The sequence below is a fragment of the Marmota flaviventris genome, chromosome 14, assembly GCF_047511675.1.
Source record: "Marmota flaviventris isolate mMarFla1 chromosome 14, mMarFla1.hap1, whole genome shotgun sequence".
NCBI lineage: Eukaryota > Metazoa > Chordata > Mammalia > Rodentia > Sciuridae > Marmota > Marmota flaviventris.
Window position 1 is genome coordinate 56,929,827 of NC_092511.1, and position 20,216 is coordinate 56,950,042.

At 42.1% G+C, this 20,216-nt stretch overlaps 1 protein-coding gene across 1 annotated transcript in view; it reads left to right on the top strand.

The window, feature by feature from the left end:
- The window catches only part of Antxr1 (ANTXR cell adhesion molecule 1), a 228,451-nt gene that overhangs the window by 95,243 nt on the left and 112,992 nt on the right, over positions 1–20,216 (top strand). The window contains exons 11-12 of the mRNA XM_027934509.2: positions 8,575–8,644; positions 10,011–10,089. Of these exons, the coding sequence (XP_027790310.1) occupies positions 8,575–8,644; positions 10,011–10,089 (149 nt within the window). The remainder of the gene's footprint in view (positions 1–8,574; positions 8,645–10,010; positions 10,090–20,216) is intronic.

Genomic DNA, 20,216 nt, shown 5'->3' on the forward strand with positions numbered 1-20,216 from the left:
AGTTCATGTGTCAGAAGCCACATACCTTGTACATGAATCCTGAGTTGTCCTTTAGCAAGTAAAAACAAAGCTTTAAAAATATATTTATCCTCAGTAAATTACAGCTGTTTTGAGTGCAGCAGTTTTTCTGACCTCAGGATTACAAAATTTTAAAAGGCTGATACTTTACTTAGAAGATAATTTGTAAGTTTTACAGATGTCAGCAGTCAAGAATTTTTTTTTTTTTTGGTGTGGATTTATTAAGAGGATAAAATGCTCTGCAGGAACCCTGAGCCTCATTATCTTCATATAGTTTGCAACACCCCAAAACTGCCCTATTAACTTCAGGAGATATAAATACAAAACACCACAAAGTTGTGTATGCTATGGTCCCAATTATATAAAAAAATAATATACACAGAAAAGAATCTGGAATAGTATACCCCAAGGCATTAACAGTGTTTATCATTGGGAATTAGGATTATCAAGGATTTTAACTTTTTACTTTTTTAAAAAATTTCAACTTCTTTACATTTCCCAGACTTTCATATTAAATGTATATAATTTTACAGTTAATAAACATAACAATATGGTTAGGTGATAATTCACATCCCAGAAAGTCAGATTAGCTGTGTTGACAACCAGTTCTAAAGACTGGAGTTCCCAGAGCTATAGGGGTCACAACCTTGCATGGGACTTGGGAAAATGTAAACCCAACAGAGACAATCCAGAGATGCCAGGGCTGCTGCATCCTGGGCCCACCCTCCTCTGGGATAGATGGTCTTTGATCTTTTACTTCCTCTCCTTCCGGGGCCAGGATGTAATCTTGATGCTCTTGAACACAGTGACCAAGATAATCCAGAGTCCTTCTGGGACTGCCCTTGTCTCTGCGTCCTACATTGGTGTTTAAGTATAAGGTGCTCTGACTCCACAGCCTTCTCACCCACATCATCTCAGAGCCCAGGCAGCTACATAAGATCCATTCCCAGAGTGTCCCATTTCTCTTATAAAGCAGAGTGGCTCAGGTGTTATGCCATCTACCACTAAGAAAGAACACCTGGACCCAGCTAAGCCTACAGGGAGGAACTTACCAACTCCTCTACTCACTTTAGCCAGGACTTGTTCTCCAGTTCCTCTCTAGCTGTTACCCCTTCCTCCTTTACTCCTCATCTTATAATACCTCTGCACTTTCTGGATATTGCAGCACTACCCAGAGAGCTGTGAATTACCCAGTAACATATCCAGGTCCCTCTAAAATGGACAAAAGAAAGGTATTAGGCCCTGGTAGACATTATTCCAGATTTTTTTTTTTAACCTCAGGAGTATTGACATTTGGGGCTGGATAATTTTTTCATGAGGCGTGGGCTACCCTGTGCAATGTAGATGCTAATACCATTCCTTCCTCAGTTGTGACAAACAAAGTCTCAGACATTGCTGATTGTCCCCTCAGAGGCAAATCACCCCCATTTGAGGATCACTGCACTGTATACAAGTCCACAGATCCTGTTTGGATATAGGACTTGCTTCTTGTCTCACTATACTATGTACTCCTGACCTAACCTGATGGGCAAGTTGTAAGACCTGCTCAATTTTCAAACACATTTACACCTTGTGTTATACAGATGATGAGGCCAATAGTACCCCACCTTAGTAATAATATTTCCCATGTGTTGAAGGCCTATTAAATGCTAGGCATTTAATACCATCATTGTTAACTTTTACAACAATTTATGAAATGAGTATTATTCCCATCTTCTAGGACAGAACTCTTGAGTTATGAATAGGGTGAGAAGGTTTGCCCAAGATTACACTACCATTGAGTGGCGGAGCCATGATGGCTGTCCATAGCATAAGCTCTTCATGGGCTTATTGCTCCCCATCTTATTCTCCTCTGCCCCACAGAACAGGATGGGAAAGCAAGAAACATATCCTGGATACCTAGAGCATACAGGTGAAATAGTTATGTGTAGACCCAGCCTGTCCTCTTATCTCATGGCAAGTAACCAGTGAGGTCTTCCAAGGAAATCCTAAACGACTCCAGGCCAGGAAAGGAATGGGTAGGTCTAAGTTATGTCTAAGGATTAGGCCACCTGCACCTTCTACCCTCTCTTCTCATTTTGTTTTGACTTTCATTACTCAGTCCTCTGACTTCACAACCACGGTTCAGCTTTTCCAAGTAGAAATCATTCTGTATACTTTCAAAATCTCTGCTTTGTCCTCTGAGGTAGAGTTTAACATCTGTGTCAAAAGAATCCCTTAGCTAGCCAGGTGCGGTGGCTCACACCTGTAATACCAGCAGCTCTAGAGGCTGAGGCAGGAAGATCCCAAGTTCAAAGCCAGCCTCAGCAAAAGTGGGGTTCTAAGCAACTCAGTGAGACCCTGTCTCTAAAGAAAATACAAAATAGGGCTGGGGATGTGGCTCAGTGGTCAAGTGGTCCTGAGTTCAATTCTCGGTAACCCCCCCAAAAAAAAATCCTTCGCTTCATATCACACCTACATATGAAATCCTTCCAGGGCCAGACACATAGTATTACCTAATACATGCTGGTTGCTTTCTGCTCTCAGCACTGGAGCCCGCTAAGCTTTCAACAAGACTCCCACGTTTGTGAATTATCATTGAAGAAGCCCCAGTAGGACAGTCACCCCCTTTCTGGCTGGGACTCTAGAAAACTCAACCCAGATGCTTTGAATTTCACCAACTTGGAGTCCTATTGAATATGATTTTACTTCAGATTTTTTTTCAAATATTTTGCATAATATTTAAAAGCATAACTTTTTTTCTAAACCGGTTATTTTTGAAGGCAGCAAGAAGGTGGGAACCGCCAGTCTAGCTTGTCTGCTCTCCTTTCATTTGGAGCCACATTCCCAAACCAGCTGATAATTTGGTGCTGGACAGTTATCCTTGGCTCTGGGATGCCATGAAAATGCTCCCTAGGCCCAGGGGACATTGGAAGAAACAGCAGGGTGAGCTCATTCAGTTCCTAACCTCTACTATTTTTCCCACTACCTAATGCAAATGTCACAGTAGGAATGTAAACTCTACTTGGGGGCTTACATCAGCTTTTGGAGGGTTTCAACAAACTCCCCCAGATAAGACTAGGGGTTATTTTTCTTTTCCTTTTTGCCAGAAATAAATATTTATATCAAGAAAACATTGCCAAGACTTGGAAAGTATTTGAATTATTTAATCAGCCCTATAAAAGGATTCACTCCAATCGGTGTTTGATTTGGCTGATGAATTTTAATCCTGGTTTTATCTCAAACCCATTAGAAAATTACCAAACTACAGGGAAGAATTCTGGAAATGTTCTTCTTCACCAGTCCCAAGGCCAAAAACTGGGAATGTATACACTTGAGTGTATACTTCAGAACATGGGTCTGTTCCTGTTAGATCAGGGCCTCTCAGAAGACTCTGGACCTTATCATAGGGCTCTTCAGCCCCAGTCCTCTCTCCTGGAAGGCATACCTCTGGTGGTATCCAGCCTTGCCCATTGACAGTATTGACCATTCACCTCAGTGTGAAGAGCCTTAGTTTCTGGAGTACTTTTGGCTACATCATAAGACCAGTTGGATTGACCCCAACTAGTCATTTCAGCAATACCTGAGTTCACATTGCAGCTCTGATACTTTCTCATGGTGTAGCACTAATTCAACTAACATCTCTGAGCCTCAGTTTTCCAAACTGCAAATAACCATAATAGTGGAAGCACCAAATGAGACCATGGCTATATAATAGTAGACAAAATTATTGTGTGTATGTAGATATACACATGTATGTGTGTGTGTGTGCGTGTATATATATATATATATATATATATATATATATACACGCACACACACACACATACATTCTCTAAAGGCTTTTATTTTTCTAGGAATTCCTGATGTCTAAAAATATGTTAGTTTTGTAGAACCCACTGTATTAAGCAATCAGACATTTTGAAATTTAAAACCTTCAGTTCTTTGACTTTAAACCACACATTCGTGTAGTCTATTTTAAAGATGTGAATATCCATGTAATAGAGTGACATTTCCTGGGTCCTTATCAAGTGCCAAGTGTCATGCTTAGTACCTTCATATTTAGCCCCCACCCCATACACACACCTCTGTGCAGTGATGCCATCATCACCATTTACAGATGAAGTCATTCCCCAGTTGTATACTAGTAAGGGGAAGGTCTGGGACTGTAGTCTCAATCTGTCGGTTCTCAAAGTCTCCTCTTCCCTTTCTGTGCCCTCTGAATCCAGCTTCTGGGATGCCTACCTCCTAGATCTGGGGTGCTTTGTTCTAACTGATGTGATTACCCTCATTGATCCCCAAGTCCTGATTGAAATCAAGCTTCTGTTTGATTATCAGACTCCTGTAGACAGATGCTTTAGGTTAACCTATGTCATGAGGATGCACAGAATCTTGAAATATCATTAGGAATGACAAGAAAACTTATATTTCAACATCATCTATTAGTAATTCCATTTAACTTCTGGTCTCAAACTCCTCACACTTCCTTTATTTCCCCCTCTGTTGCAAACAAGAGCTCAGTAGGCTGCCCCACTCCTCCTAGCCTCTCAGTGCTAAGGAGCATTGAAGTGGCTGCCTGGTAGGCAGAGAGGAAGGGGCCTGGGTTGTCCTCAGAGTAGATTACGGTCTCATAAACTATACAACTCGCTGGCTTTGGCACTAGCATGGCCCCTGAGCCAGGCTTGGCCCAGCCAGGGAGCAGACGAGGAAGGCTTTGTGCCCTGCTTCCCAAGTGGACATTCCAGGAAGGAGTCAGATGATCTGAGTTATGGAAACCAAATGGCCCTCCTTTGTTTAGAGAGAAAGAGGAGGGGAAAAGGGAAAAAAAAGCCACTCATTTTTGTGGTAAAGTGAAAACAGGCTCCAAACCAAACAATCCCTCTCAGAGCAGAAAATGCCAGCTCCTCAGAGCAGCCCACAAATCTTGGAGGCTGACAAACTGCTGAGAGGAGGTATCAGAGCTGTCCTGCAGCTGTGACCAGAGCTCTTGGTCCTCCCGGCAAGGTGTTCCTCTGCCTTATTCCAGAAACATTTGGACTCCCAGGCAGGAAAGGAGAAGGAAAAGAGGGAGAGAGTAAGAAATACCTACTTATCTAGGTCATGCTCCTCCTCCTCCTCCTCCTCCTCCTCCTTTCCAATTGGGATGGAGGGAAGGAGACAGGAGGTATCCAGCCCAGAAGTGAGCTCAGACACTAGCTGAGGCAGGAACTTGGGCCTACAGCCCCTGCATTCACCCTGGCTCTGTCCCTGCCATGTGCCACCTCAGACACCCTCCTCAGCGTGACCCAGCTCTTCCCACAGAATGCAGCCCAGAGTCACGAGGCCTCCTGTGGCTGTTCTGTGGCTGCCCGAGGATCTGTGGGCTGGCTCTGTGGGCAGGAAGCTGCACTCCCAGGTATTGCTGGGCATGTGCAACAGGATAAGCCATGGCCACGAGGAAATAAATATAGGTTCTGCTCAGTGATGCCTGTCCCCACTTTGATTTGTTCTCTAATGCAAGTCTTTCCTGGAATGGAGAGTCTTTTAGGGAGGAAGGAATAATGCAGAAGAATTCGATTGTAGTCCTGGTTTTGCCTCCAACTTGCCATGTAACCAGAAATCACAGTTGTCTCCCTGAGCCTCCATTTTACATCTGAAAAATGAGCCTGATGATCCCTGCTCCGCCTTAGCTCACGAGTCTATCAGGTGGAGAGACTGGGTGATCATGGCTGTCATCCAGGGCGGCAGAACAGCCTATCAGATAAGCTTGTGGACCGCAGCCAGCCTGCCTGGGGGCAGATTTAGGTGCCCACATGCAGCTCTGAGCAAGCTACTTATTCTGTGTGTTCTCACCTTTAAAATAAAGGGAGCAGTACCCCTCTCTAGCACTGCTAGAAGGTTAGATTTGACTAAGTCGATGCATGTGAAGCATTTAGAAAGCGCCCACACGTGGCATGCCCCAGGTGAGCCCAGCTGTCATTGTCGTCATAGCCAGAAAAAAAACAATAATGCCAGGTTTAGGCACTGCATGACCCCTACTGTCATCATCAGCTTCACAATTTTATATAACACAGCCTCCCCATTCCAGTACTTCCACAGTCTGCCAATAGTTGATTCTCAATATAGTGGAAAACCTCCAACAGTACCTCTGGTGCTTTTAGGGAAAAAAAAAAAATCCCAGAAAGTCCCACCATGTCCCACCCAAGACCCAGCTTTGGTCATCTAACCCCACTTCCTTTTCTAGTCTCATTTTGAGCCATGTGTGTCTCGATCAAATTCAAGTCTCATTGGCCTTTTACCACAAAAGGTCTGGATTCCTTCCTGCCCCAGGACTTCTGCAGTGCCACCTCCCCACCTGAATTTCAGGTTTCAGTTTAAATAGCCTTTCCTCAGGGAAGCCTTTCCTGCTCAACCGGATGAGGATCAGCTCCCCTGCACCTGTGTGTGCTCATCCTGGTTATAATTAAATACGAATTTGTATGATTACTAGCCTGTCAGTTCTTGCAAGTCCTAATACAGTGCTTGGAACATATTAGACACATAAAGAACATGTGTGTGTGTATTTTTAATAAATATATTTAAAAAATTAAAAGAAATATGTTGAATGACTATCTCTCCTGTAGCTCCTATGAAATTCATGAAATTCTTTGCTAAAGGCCCATATTTCTAGCACATCATGGGGCTTCAGCAAATATTTGTGGGACATATGAATGAACAAATGACTTGGAAGAACCTCTACTTTTCACCATAGGAAGATTTACCTGGACAGCATCCTCTTCCACTTTCCAAGAGGGACACAGTGCTTTTATATGTCCTCTAACCCCTATCCCAGGGGAATCTGTCCCTAAATCCAGGCATGAAGGAACCAAGAATTACTAATCTCCACCCAGGCAAGCACGTGATATCAAATGTATTCTGCAGTCATGACTTGCACAGATCCTAGGAGACAACAATTTCATAGCAAAAAACAGTTGCAGAAAATTGTCCTTCAAAAATATATGTATCCCCTTTGTATCTTCTAGCTATGGGTAGATTAAAGAGACGAGTTTTATTTATCCTTGTTTCTTTGATGGGTCATACCACAGCCTTCTGTAAAGCTTGTGTAGCCAATGAACCCTGAGGCATGAAGGACTGACTGTTGTCATCTGAGTCTACTAACTTCTCAGCCCTGCCTCTGTGCCCCAAGACACAATGAAGTTCTTAAGGAGTTTGAGATTAAAGGTACTTGAGTGTTTTTTTGATCAACTATAAGAGCAAGAATTTCTCCACCTCTGAGTCTCCCTCTCCACTGTAATTCATCTTCCATAGCTATATCTGCTAAATTCTCCAAATTCGTCATTTTGATTTTGCTCAGAAATCCTCCAAGTTCTTTTCATATTTTATAGATCTGATCCCAAATCCCTCAGGCCAACTCAGAGAACTTGGACCAAACTTCTTTCTATACTATTGATACCACTAATTAGAGTTCTGCTCCCTCACATGTTGAAGCATAACAGAGAAGCACGCCAAGGCAAGCATATAAAGCAGGGTATATTTAAAAAGGGGAAACAGGAAGGAGAAGGGGGCCATAGCTGGTATCCTGGTATCCCAAGAAGCAGCGAGGGTGTTTTGTCTTTTTATATATCCTAGGCTTCCTTGGTTGTCCTGCTTTCTTACCCTTATCTCTCCTTCCTCCCTACATGACTAGACTCAGGAAATGCTTGGTGGGATGGCCAAAAGGTGGGAAACAGGTGGGCTGAAGGGGGGAAGGGCAAGATGGAACACCCCTGACACATTAATCAACAACCTTATAGGTCCCTGTAGGGAGGGGCAGGTTACCTTAGCCACAGGTTGGTGCAGGAGCAGTTCTTGATAAGGGTGGAGGAAGGGCTCTGAAGGAATTAACATTTCAGTCCCCCAGGGGGCAGTCTCCAACTTCCCAGACTTGCTAAAATTGGCCTCCTTGATCCAACCTGACTGATTTTACCTATCTATACTGACTACCTAATTCTGGCTTCACTATCTTTTCAAGTCCTACTTAACCCCCTGCCCTGAGACACACCTCATTTGCCCTGTCTTAGTTCATGATAGTATCCTTATTGTCTCTTACCCTTCTCTCCACTAGCAAAGCTCACGATTTGGATTTTCCTGTGACCTTACCATGTCACCCATGTAAAAGGAGCTCCCTGTCTCCTGAAGCGCAATGATATTTTGGTCTAGCTGCTTCTTGTACTGGTCACACACTTTTTCCACGAATATGGCTTCTTTCTCAAACTAGACCTAGACATGAAATACGTTAGGAACAGTCCAGTGTTTCCTGTTTCCCCTCAGTTATTTCTGAGGGGGGAATAAACTCAGATCATAACTTATGAATTCAGTCTCTAGTTGCTCTGACTGACACAACTGAATACAGTGGGGTCAGAAGACTAGTATGCAGGCAGGAGCCCTGGAATTCACTGCTAATGGATTTTAGAGAACACATAGAGGTTGTATTTCAGAAAGTTCTTGGTCTTCCTCATGTCTCCCTGGATTTTTGGTCAATGATCTCTAGAAGTTAATAGATTTGAAATTGTAAGCTTGTCCACTTCTTTTAACCCACTCACTTCCTTCTTTTTACAGATGAGAAACCCTTCACTGTGGAAGATACTTACTTGCTGTGTCCAGCGCCTATCTTAAAAGAAGTTGGCATGTAAGTTTTTGCCAGCAATGATCTCTCAGACAGGGAGGAGAAGGGAGGTGAACCAGACAAAGGGAAAAGAAAATTACTCTCTCCATTATCATGATGGAAACTTTCTCTAGATTTCCTGCAGTAATGCTGGCGCCAATGGCTAAAGAGAGCCAGGCACTAAGATCATTGTTTTACAGAGTATCTCTCTTCATCCTCCCCAGTTCTCCATAAACAGATGTTCCCATTATACAGATGTGCAGATGTGGCTGAGAGAATTTGAGTAACTTGCTCAAGTTCACACAGTAGTCAGAGGAAGAGCCTAGGCTCAATTCCAGTTCTTTCTGACTAAATCACAGCTATATTTCTAGAAAGTTCGCACATGTATTTCCCCACCCTATCATCCTGATCTTCCTGCTTGATGGTTGTTATCTCCTCCTGAGAGTTAGGGAAACTCAAAAAGAAGGCCTAGAGAGGTGAAGTGGGAGCTCGACTGGTTCCTGACAAACTGAGACCCCAGGCTCAGACTTCACTGTCACCTTTAATGCCCCTTCCTTACTTCTCTGCAGAGCATTGGGTGCTCACCCAGACATCTCCCTGAACTAATTTATGGGGGAAATATCATGATAGTGATAAGTGCTCATGCGAGTGTGACCAAAAACCTCTGCAGAAGAAAGAGAATTAGCACCTGAGCAAGAGAAGAATTAGGTGGGGAAACAGTGTCGGTGCAGAGGACAGAAAAGAGCCTTTCCAAAATTGTATCGATGACAGCCTGTTGATAAGATTGGCTTTAAGGAAAAAAAAGTGGAAGTTGTTCTTCTGAATTCTGCTGTTAATCACTTAATCTTATTGTAAACCCTTCTGTTCTGGTTGTCTGACATCAACCTATGATATCACGGATTTCACAAACTAGCTCAGGGTCCTCGCTGCAAAATGTGATCTCATGTTTGAGTTCTCACAGAAGGGAGGAGGACACAGGCAAATTAGTTTCTCTACTGTTTTACCTCTGTGCCTCTGCAGGATGGTAACAAAGCACCCCTATCAAATTATCCAGATAACGACAGCAGAACATCTAGCCAGTTTATCTCCTTTGACGGGATCACTTTTTAATAATACTTTGTCCTATTACAATGTGACAAGTAGGTTCAACAGAAGCAGGCTTTGCTCATTCAGTGCTACTCACCACAATATGAGGCCTCAATGCCTCACCTTGGGACACTAGCCAAGCATATCCTGACACCATTCTAGATTGTTACAGGTGGATGGGTTAGAGAGACTATCCTCCACATTTCATAAGGAGAAGTCTCAGGCCCTTTAGGGAAGAGCCTACAGGGTAGTTAGGAGCTCTCCACCCACTGTTCATCTCCATCTGTTTCCCCTGTTATTTCAGGAAAGCCGCCCTACAGGTCAGCATGAACGATGGCCTCTCTTTCATCTCCAGTTCAGTCATCATCACCACCACGCACTGTGTAAGTCAGAACCTCTCCCTTTACTGAAGGGTTCATTATTATCATCGCCAGCATTTCTCAAACACCAATCTCCACATGTGTTCCTGGGAAGTTTTCTGGATCTTTTTTTCTGTTCATGGAGCTGTGATCCTGGCACTGTGAGGCCAGCCATGGATCAGGGAGTGCTATGCTCTGGAATATGCCAGGAAGCCTATGTTGGGTCCTTGGGTTCCACATTTCTGGTGTGGAGGGAAAGCCCCGAATGCTCTGGCCTGGCCAGGGGGTAAGAAGCACCAAGTCGGAGCAGTAGTGAAGGTCACTGCTTGCATAGAGCACTCTTAAGAGAAAATGAGCAGAAAGGATTGGACAACATATTCAGAAAACACGTCTTAGGGAGCTTTTCTCTCAAGGGAAACAGGAAAATGGGCACTGACAGGAGGAGGTTTATAGAAGACTTTGTATTTAGGACAGGACAAATTGAGAGTTGTTTATATGATTGTGTAAATAATCCAGAAGAAAATGGAAAACTCATGGGGCAGGAGACGGGGAGAAGGGACCCCTGCATTAGGGATGAAGAGACAGGAGTGGGAACTACTTTCTCTCTACCACTGTCTCAGATAGCTCTTCTCTTGATCCTTCATGTCAGGTAGTTTTTATTTCTGGCTACAAGTAAAATCACCTGGAAAACTTTTTAGGGAAAATAATGCTGTCAACCTCATGCCAGACGGATGGAGCCAAAATCTCTGGCGTGAGCCTAGCTTTGGTGGTTTCAGGCCTCCTTTAGGAGGTGGGGTGCAGCCTTGGCTGGGAACCCTTCAGCCTCCGTAGTTGTTCCTGTCCATGGTAACTGTCACAGGGCTCAGCCTGTCAGGGACAGCCAGGGCTTAGCTCATGTAAAGAATTTAGCCCCTAAAATGAGCATTTCCACATCAACCTTTGTCTGAATATTTAGTTTCTTTAACAAAATTCACTTTCTCCATTAGATCATTAAAGCAGCTGACTGATGGTCAGTTCAGGTAGTTGCACTGGTTACCACCTTGTTGCCTTTGGAAGACATCTTGGTAAAACCCCGCCGTATGATATAAAAATGAGTTACGTCATAAACAAAGAGGAAGCCAGGCCTCATAATGGGAGACACTTACTTCTTCCTAATTCCCTCTACTCTCCTTTTTAATCCTGTATTAATGCCAAACCTATTTTCCTGAAAGCCCAGAAAGTCAGTAAAATGGATATAGATGATGAAAAAGTTTAACTTGATCAAAGCAAGAAACTAAGATTGTCACAAAGAAGTGTTACCACTGAGAAATGTCCATGTCTCGGGCATCTGGTCAACCCTCAAAACTGACTACCTGAACAATACTCCACCAAATTTGAAAACTGTATGCAGAAGCAGTGAAATTTCATCAAGTGTACCCTACCTGAATCTTTTGGAAATTGATTCTTTTGGAACCTGAAAACTTGCAGGAAATGATTAAAATACCCCAAATCCAATAACTCCATTCCAGATTCCTCCCAGCTTTTGAGTGATCCAACAATATGTGCCTGTATTTCTCATTATGTCTGACCATACCACAGAGAAATAGCTACTGCCCTTGAGACCACAAGAGCAGGGAAAGAGGAAAGCAGGGACATCCTAGGACTATGTTCTGGTATTACAAATATAGGGCTACAAATTTAAATCTGGGTCTCTAAGTAAAGAAGAAAAGGTGCCCTTTTGCTAATGTACTACAAAATTATAAGAATTCCTAATAAGGTCTCACACTATATTTTCCCAACCGACTCTAGCCTCTGTTTACATCTTATAATACCCTCATATGATTTCATACAGTAAGTTTTCTGTTCAGTTGACCCTTGATTAAGACTACCTTATATAGTCTGCATTATTTCCTTTTCTGTATTATTCTATAACAAAATTATACCCCCCTAAGATTTGAGGTCCACATCCATTTATTCATTGATTCAACAAATACTCATTGATCACAATGGACTAGGCACCCTCCTGGGTGCTTGGGATACATCAGAGAACACAACAGACAGAAATCTCGGTTATAGAGAGAGGTTGGACAGAGAATAGTAAACATGACAAAGAAATTACATACCAATGTTAAAAGGTAACACATGCTAACAAAAAAATAGAGTAAGAGGGTTTTGTATTACTCAGATGGCCAAGACATGGACATTTCTCAGTGGTGTTACTTCTCACCACAGAGGGTTTCGTGAGTGTGTTTCAGTGTCAATCAACTAATGGATACATTAAGGTGTCATTTCAGTAGATACCTGGATAGCAAGGAAATTAACCATGATGCTATGGGAGAGTGGAACATTCCAAATCAAGAGACATATTGCTAAGACCCCGAGGCCAGAGAGCCCCGGTGTTCAAGGAAGAACAAGAGGCCCATAGTCGTCCCTGGCAGAGAGTGAGTGAGAACAGCAGCAGGCAGTGAGGTAACAGGGTAGAGGACAGGGCTTTGTTAGGACTTGGACTTTCAAGCAGAAGAGCCTCAAGTTCTAACATACATTTGAATCACCCCAGCTGCTGGAATAGCCTGTGGAGACACAGGAGACAAGAATGGAAGCCATGTGACCAGTTAGGAGAGTTCTGGCAATATCCCAAGCTAAAGACAGAGGTGGCTCAAATCAGGAAGGGTCAGTGGAGTCGGAGAGAAGTGGTCAGAGTGACATATATTTTGAAAGTAGAGCTAATGGATTTCTGGAAGCATTGGATATGGCTGAGAGGACAAGAATCAAAGATGGCCCCAAGGGTTGGGTTTCAGTAACTGAAAGAATAGGGTTGTCATAAACTGACAGACAGGAGGAAGACTAAAGGAGAAGATCTGGGGTGAGGAGGGGAATTGGGGGATCTGTTTTTGCTGTTTACTGGTTGTGTGACCTTGGCCGAGTTATTTAGCCCCTTTGTGCTTCCGTTTACTGATGGTTAGAACTAAGATGTGCGTCTGGTAGTGCACGCCTGTAATTCCAATGGCTTGGGAGGCTGAGGCAAGAGGATCACAAGTTTAAAGCCAGCCTCAGCAACTTAGTGAGGCCCTCAGCAACTTAGCAAGACCCTGTCTCAAAATAATAAATAAATAAAAATGGGCTGGAGATGTGGCGCAGTGGTGAGCACCCTGGGTTCAATCCCCAGTGCAAAAAAAAAAAGATAGTAATAGTTTATATCTCCTACCGTACTGTGAACATTAAATGAAACTATACATGTAGCTATGGGATAAGGCTTGGCAGGTATGAAGTGTCCAATAAATGTCAGCTATTTTATAGTGGAGCCTTAATCAAAAATTTTGATGTAACTGGAGATTCCTCTCAGAGAGTTGGCTCCTTGATTCAGAACTCTGTAATAGCAAAGGGGCTCTTCTGAGACAAGATGCATCCTTAGGAGTACATATTTGTCATTCAATCCATCTCAAGTGATGGGAGGGGGAGCAGACCAGATGGCCAAAATCACCCAGGAAAAGAAACTTTCATTCAAACATATAACTGCAGCCCCTGGGTAGGCCCTACGCAAACGCTCAAATGAAAGACTGAAACTATCACCGCGCAAAATTGAGAGGCAGGTGGAAGGTGTGGTCCCTCCGATGAAGTAAGGTCTTGGACCTGTGTTTGTTTGGAGGACACGGTTTTTAGATCAGAAATGATCCCCTGGGTCTGAGTAAAGGGTTAGTCTTGTCCGTGCCAGTTGCAGCCTGCCCAATCCATCACCTGGAACCTAAAATCATTTTAAAATATGTAGTTGAGACTTTCTTCGCTTTCTTTGGTGCCCGTTTGGACAACTGCATCACAAGTTTTCATGATCCATGGTGAATAACTGTGGTCCCTGCCAGAGGCAGAAATTCCATGAAGTTTTCCGGGAAAGAGATTTTTCCATTCAAGAATTAAAAGGTTCCTATGCAAATGGTAAACTTTGCTGTGTTCCCTGACTATAGGGAATGGTCAGACGTCCAGGGTCCTCTGTCACCAGCCCATTCAATGCGCTCCATCTCGGTCATCTTAACTGGTCTCCCTCTTCCTCCCCAACCCCTAGCCATAGATCGAGAAAATCAGTAATATGGTACTGCTTGAAGGAAGTAAAACCATCTAACCTTTTAATTAAAAAGCAAACAAATTTTAGTACCTTAACTTTTCATGAAGATTTTTCTTCTTTTAAATATTTTACAATCCTGTAATTTCCCACCCAAAGAATATAAAATCCAGGGAATCATCCATAACTATTTCTTGAAAATATCTGGGACACTCCAGCGTCCCACTCACATCTTAGAAAACTGCTGTTGGATTGATGAGTTCCACAGGCCTATAATAAAGAAGAGGATTGTATGAGTCAGGTATAAATGCTACAGGCTTTCAGAGGGGGCATGGAGCCAGGAAAAGGCATGAGGTCCTTAGAAAGGAGGTTATTCCTGAGTGGTGATTTGAAAAATGACCAGTATAGGTAAAGAGGTTGGAAGAGATGATTACCTAAAGAAAACGAAGCCGAGCAAGGGCTAGATGTGTCGCTGGCATAGTTTTGTTTGTGGTTCCTCACAGACTCCATTTCTTCTTTTTCTCTCATTTTGTATCAATTTCCCATGCCTTTTGACCAGGAGCTATTTCTTGAGTTGCCAACTATTCCTCTCCTACAATATACATCCCATGTCCTAGATCTTGGTCATCCTCTATGTGATAATGAGACACAGTAGGTGCTTATTACTGCTAACTATGATCAGGATTTGATTTGTACTATATTTGAAAAAATATCACATTTTTTTTTAAAAAGCAAGGTAACTTAAAGAAAGACCCAATGTTCTAAAATCAACGCTAAATAAATGGAAAGCTATGTCTTTCCCCCCTAATTTATATGAAAAAGAGTCTGGCTACAAACAGCAACAAGGTTAATTAAGTTTGAGAATACCTATGTCACTGTTCAGAGAATTTCTTTTTTGGATGAAGGTAAAAACTCAATGAATTTGAGGTGTTAAAACAAGAGCCACTGTCATGAAGTCATTCTTCTTTAAGCCTGAGTAGTTGTTCATTGTGTATATGTACCACATTTTCTTTATCCATTTATCTGTTGAAGGACACCTAGGTTGGCTCCATAGCTTGGCTATTGTGAGTTGAACTGTTATAAAGTTATGTAGCTGTGTCCCTGTAGTATGCTGATTTTAAGTCCTGTGGGTATATACCAAGGAGTGGGATAACCGGGTCAAATGGTGGTTCCATTCCAAGTTTTCTGAGGAATCTCCATACTGCTTTCCATAGTGGTTGCACCAGTTTGCAGTCCCACCAGCAATGTATTTTCCACCACATCCTTTTCTTCCACATCCTCACTAGTATTTACTGTTACTTGTGTTCTTGATAATTGCCATTCTGACTGGAGTGACATGGAATCTCCGTATAGTTTTAATATGCATTTCTCTAATTGCTAGAGATGTTGAACGTTTTTTCATACATTTGTAGACCATTTGTATTTTTTCTTCTGTGACATTTGCCAGCAAATGGGTGGATCTGGAGAACATCATGCTAAGTGAAATAAGCCAGTCCCAAAAAGCCAAAGGTCAAATGTTTTCTCTGATATGTGAAAGATAACACACAATAAGGGGAGGGTGAAGGGAAGAACGGAAGTTCAATAGATGAGACAATGGGGAATGGAGGAAAGGGAAGGGGGATATGGAAACGAAAGACAGTAGAATTAATCTGACAAAATTTTCCCATTTACATATATGAAAACACAGTCAATCCCACCATCATGTACATCCATAAGTTATATCTAAATAGAATAAGATATATTTCATGATTGTATAATTATATCAAAATGTATTCTGCTATATGTATGACTAAAAGGAACCAATAATTTTTTTAAAAAAAGAGCCACCCACTGCTCTATAATTATGGCATAAGGAAGGAATTAAAAATATTGGATATTCTGTCCAAAATTCTAAATTCACATTCTGGCCCCTCTACTTTCTAGGATGATCTTGCCCAAGTTAACCTTGCCTGTCTCAGAACTTATCCTACCAGGTTATAATGGAGATTAAATGAAATATATAAAAGGTATTGGAGTTTATAACAATATGTCTAAGAATGACAGCCATTTATTAGTTTATTGACCTCATTCTCTTTCCTTTCCAACCAAACATCCCCTGTCCCATTAAAATATTTGTTGGACATGCCCTGTGGCTTATAAACAAACTACTTCTCCTGATGAAAAAGCATATTCCCTTTTGAGTATATAATAAGCCTGAATTTTAGGAACAGATTGGCTATGAAGATGTTGCTTCAGGAATAAGGGAAAGAAAATGCCAATAAATCAGATTCAGTGATAAGTCAAACAAGGTTGATTTGAAGCTTCTGTGTGCTGCTTTTTAAGTGAATCTAGTAGGAACACATGAGCAACATTTAGACTATTGAGAAGCATGAATGAAAACAAGTATTTATTAAAGTGGATGCACTATTAGAACATGGAAAATTCCTATTATCTCTAAAATATTCTGTCGGGCTGAGCATATTTGGAGGCCTTCTACCGTAGCAAGTACCATTTCATGCAAATGAGTCCTGCAGTCTCAGCACAGACTGCATTAAGCCTGATACACCTCACCATTTCTGCCATATGGTTTGGTTTCTATGGAGACACACCTGCTACCAACTTGTTTCCCTAGAATTTTTTAAAACGTTTTATCTTTCAGATTTTTATGAATGCAGATGGATCTTTCCCCCAAGCAGGTGATATTTTCTATAAATATTTTGTTTTGACTCAGAAAGAGACAGAGACCTGAAACACTCTCCCAAAGACAAAGAATGGTCTGGTCTAAAGTGTCAATAGTGCAATGGTTGAAAAAATTCCAAAGAATCAGAATTCCTTGGAGGGATTCTGCATTTTAATAAGTTTGCCAAGTAAATCTTAAACACACAGGACCCTTAAACTGTAATCCCCTAATTCTAATTTGTCCTCCAAAGTTTAAAAAAAATTGAAATTTATCTAAGAAAAATGAGTTATCTTCTAATCCCATTCATGTAAGAATTTCAAGATTTTAGTTCAGAACCCACTCTATGTGCTCTTTCTTTTGGAATCCTTGTTTTGATAAAAAGATAGGAATCTACCTGAAAGAATAAGTTTAGCCCAATATGATCAAACTAGCAATCTTCTCACTTTTGGTTATCAAAGATTGGAAAATTTCCTTTCTAAATTCTTCTTTTTTTTATTCCTTGTCCCTTCCTGTCCCCCTCCCACACCAATGCCTAGAAAGTCATATATTTGTTGCTTATTTTAGAAAGAAAGAGCCCAGTTACTATCAGTATTGTTTCTAACACTCATGGATCCTGGTGGCTCTCAAGAAAGTGGGCCTCCTGCTGCCCAGTTGGGGCCGAATTATGTCATAGCTTTGGGAACAACTGGAGACTTTAAAGAGAGCACAGCCGTTGTAAAGTGGAAGTGTCTTAGGTACAATGTGGCCTATATGCTTCTTCAGGAAAAACAGACTGTGTCTTGTTCACTATTTCAGTCCAACACCTGGCACAATGTCTCTAGATATTTACTTAGAAAATAATTGATGATCAAGTAGAAGAATGAATGGACTCCATCAAAATTCAGACTTAGACCATGATGGCACCTGCTGGTAGGAAAGGAAGGGAGCCAGCATGAGGTCAGATTAGAACAGGAGGCTCTGAGCTGGTTGGAGGTTGGGCCTCCAAAAAGGATGGTCAAAAGTTCAATCTTTATATTCAAGGAGATTTAACATAATTTAAAAGAGATCCATCTGCCAGGTAAGAAACTTAACCAGCACCCCCAAGCAGGGTAATAGTAAAAAAAAAAAAAAAAAAACTCTCCAGAAGAGCATCTACTCCCCTTAAACCCCTGCCAGGGATGCAGACCTGGAGAAAGAGTCTAGAAATAGCCTGTTCAAGCTCAACTCAACTGGATCAAGATTCAGAACAGGCCTCCAGTCTATGAGGGTGTGCAGCCCAAGGCACACAGGAAGAACTGTAGAGACTGAGAATGGAGGCCACTGTGAAACAGCTCTGACTCAGGGGACAATGACATGGCCTGAGGTCATCCTGGAATACCAAAAACTTAGACTACAGCAGTACAACTAATATGGATGCCACCAACCAAGACTGAGGGTTCACAGTCTGCTTGAGTAAGGGCTGGCTCCGAAGGGAATGTGCTGGAGCTCCCAATGGAGGCTACAGTGGCTGTAGGTAAAAAGCTACAGAGGAAGGACAGGGACCACTCTCAGGCCTGTCTGCAGAATTTTATCCAAGGCCTTTTCCCAGGTCCATTTGCTACGTCAGTTCAATTCCCCATGACCAATTGCTTTAAAGGAACTTGAGAACACAAAAATCCAGCCTGGTTTTGTAGTCAGACCGCTCTCTAGGTAAACAGAGAGCTGGCATGGACACCTTTGCCAAAATCTCTTGAATTTCACCAGCCTGGTAGGGAAATAAATCCAGTAGCCTGTTCTGAGTGGTAATCTCGCCTTCCAACATAATAAAAAATTATTGCACACTCTTCAGAGAAGACTTTTTTCTTCTATTTCTTTTCCAAGCTCAGGAAAAACAGTCCATTAATCAAAACAGATATCTGTCTTTTGGATAGATCATACATACCAGCAGCTATAAGTGTGTAGGCCTCCTCATGAAGGCAAGAAGTACAGGGAGGAGGTTGTGGGTAGTGATATAACAATCAGAATGACACCAGTGTAATCACAGTGTATTACACCAGTCCTAGTAAGGACTCAAAGAATAGGCAGCCCTTCCCCTCCAGAAGCCTATTGTATAGTTGTCAAGGCAAGATATACACTCAAGAGGCAAATATTGCACAGTTTGGGAATTTAGAAATTCCCCCAACCATTCCAAAGATGCATGAGGTTCCATGCAGGCAGGTCTTTGGAGAAATAAATTAGCAAAAATGTGGCACACTCAGAAGAGTGTCACTTAATGGGCCTTGTGAGTTACTTCCAAGTTACCCAAGAAGGCTTTTCATCCATTTCTACAGAGGGGAATGGACAACTCATCCCAGAAATTCAGGGATAACATGTAGATAGCTCATAATTTTCTCAGCTCCAAAACTCTATATTATGAGTGTCTTTTCCCCAAAAAGACCCTCCCAAACTGTTTCTCGATACCAGGAATCAACCCTTGAAGGAGAAAATGCCCTCCCTAACAACCAATTGAAGAGACAGAACCAAGGCACACACACACTGGCTTTCCCTTGTGGGTTTCTTCACCCCAACAACATTATTCCACTTTCCATCCAATTCTCCCATACCTGCCCCTCTCCTTACTCATTAAGCTTCACATAACCTGGAAGTAAGGGAAGTCCAGATTGGAGGGGAGAGAGGTGCTATGCTGAAGAGAGTTTGAACGACACAATATGAAGTTTGGGCTCAAGATAGTCATTCAAGGGAAGCACAAGCATTACTATAGGAAAACTCATGCACAGCAGTTGTGTGCTCCAAGTGTATTAACTGTAACAAAAAAGTATCAATTTGGAGGCCAGTAATTTATAAATTTGGTCATTTGGAAAAGAAATAGGCTCTAGTTCCCTTTTTCATTGTTTGGGCTGAAGAAACTGAGCACCAAGAGTGACCGATCCACAGCCCTGGGGCTGCAAATGAATCTTTAGAACCTCATATTCAGCGTTGAAAAAGAATGACCAGGTATACACTTTTTCCTGCTGTAATTAAAAAGGCCACATCCATTGAAATACATGGCTTAGCCAAACAGGAAAAATGAGAATGAGCATAGGCTTTGGGGTCAGATCAGTGTGGCTAAAATTCTTGTTCCGCTACTTACTGGATGTGTAACTTGAACTGAATAGTGGCACAAGGCCTGATACACAGTGGATGCCCAGTGTTCATTTTCTTGCCCTGATGTGGCCATCTCTGTAAGACTGGCACAGTGGTCTTCTGACTTCTGGCAGAATTCTTGGAAGTGTGGTATCTAAAACTAAGGAAGTGATAGAAACTTACTGAGTGAAGATAAAAAAAACTCCATTTGAGTATTGTATTCTCTAGGGAGAACCCAGAGAAACTGAATGTGTGAGAAATATTACCTAATATGGCCCTTTATGTAGAATACAGAATTGAAGCTCTTCAGCTTGGAGACATATTTAGCATGCAGAGGACATCCAAAGGGCTGTTCTAAAACGAGTACATCTGCACATG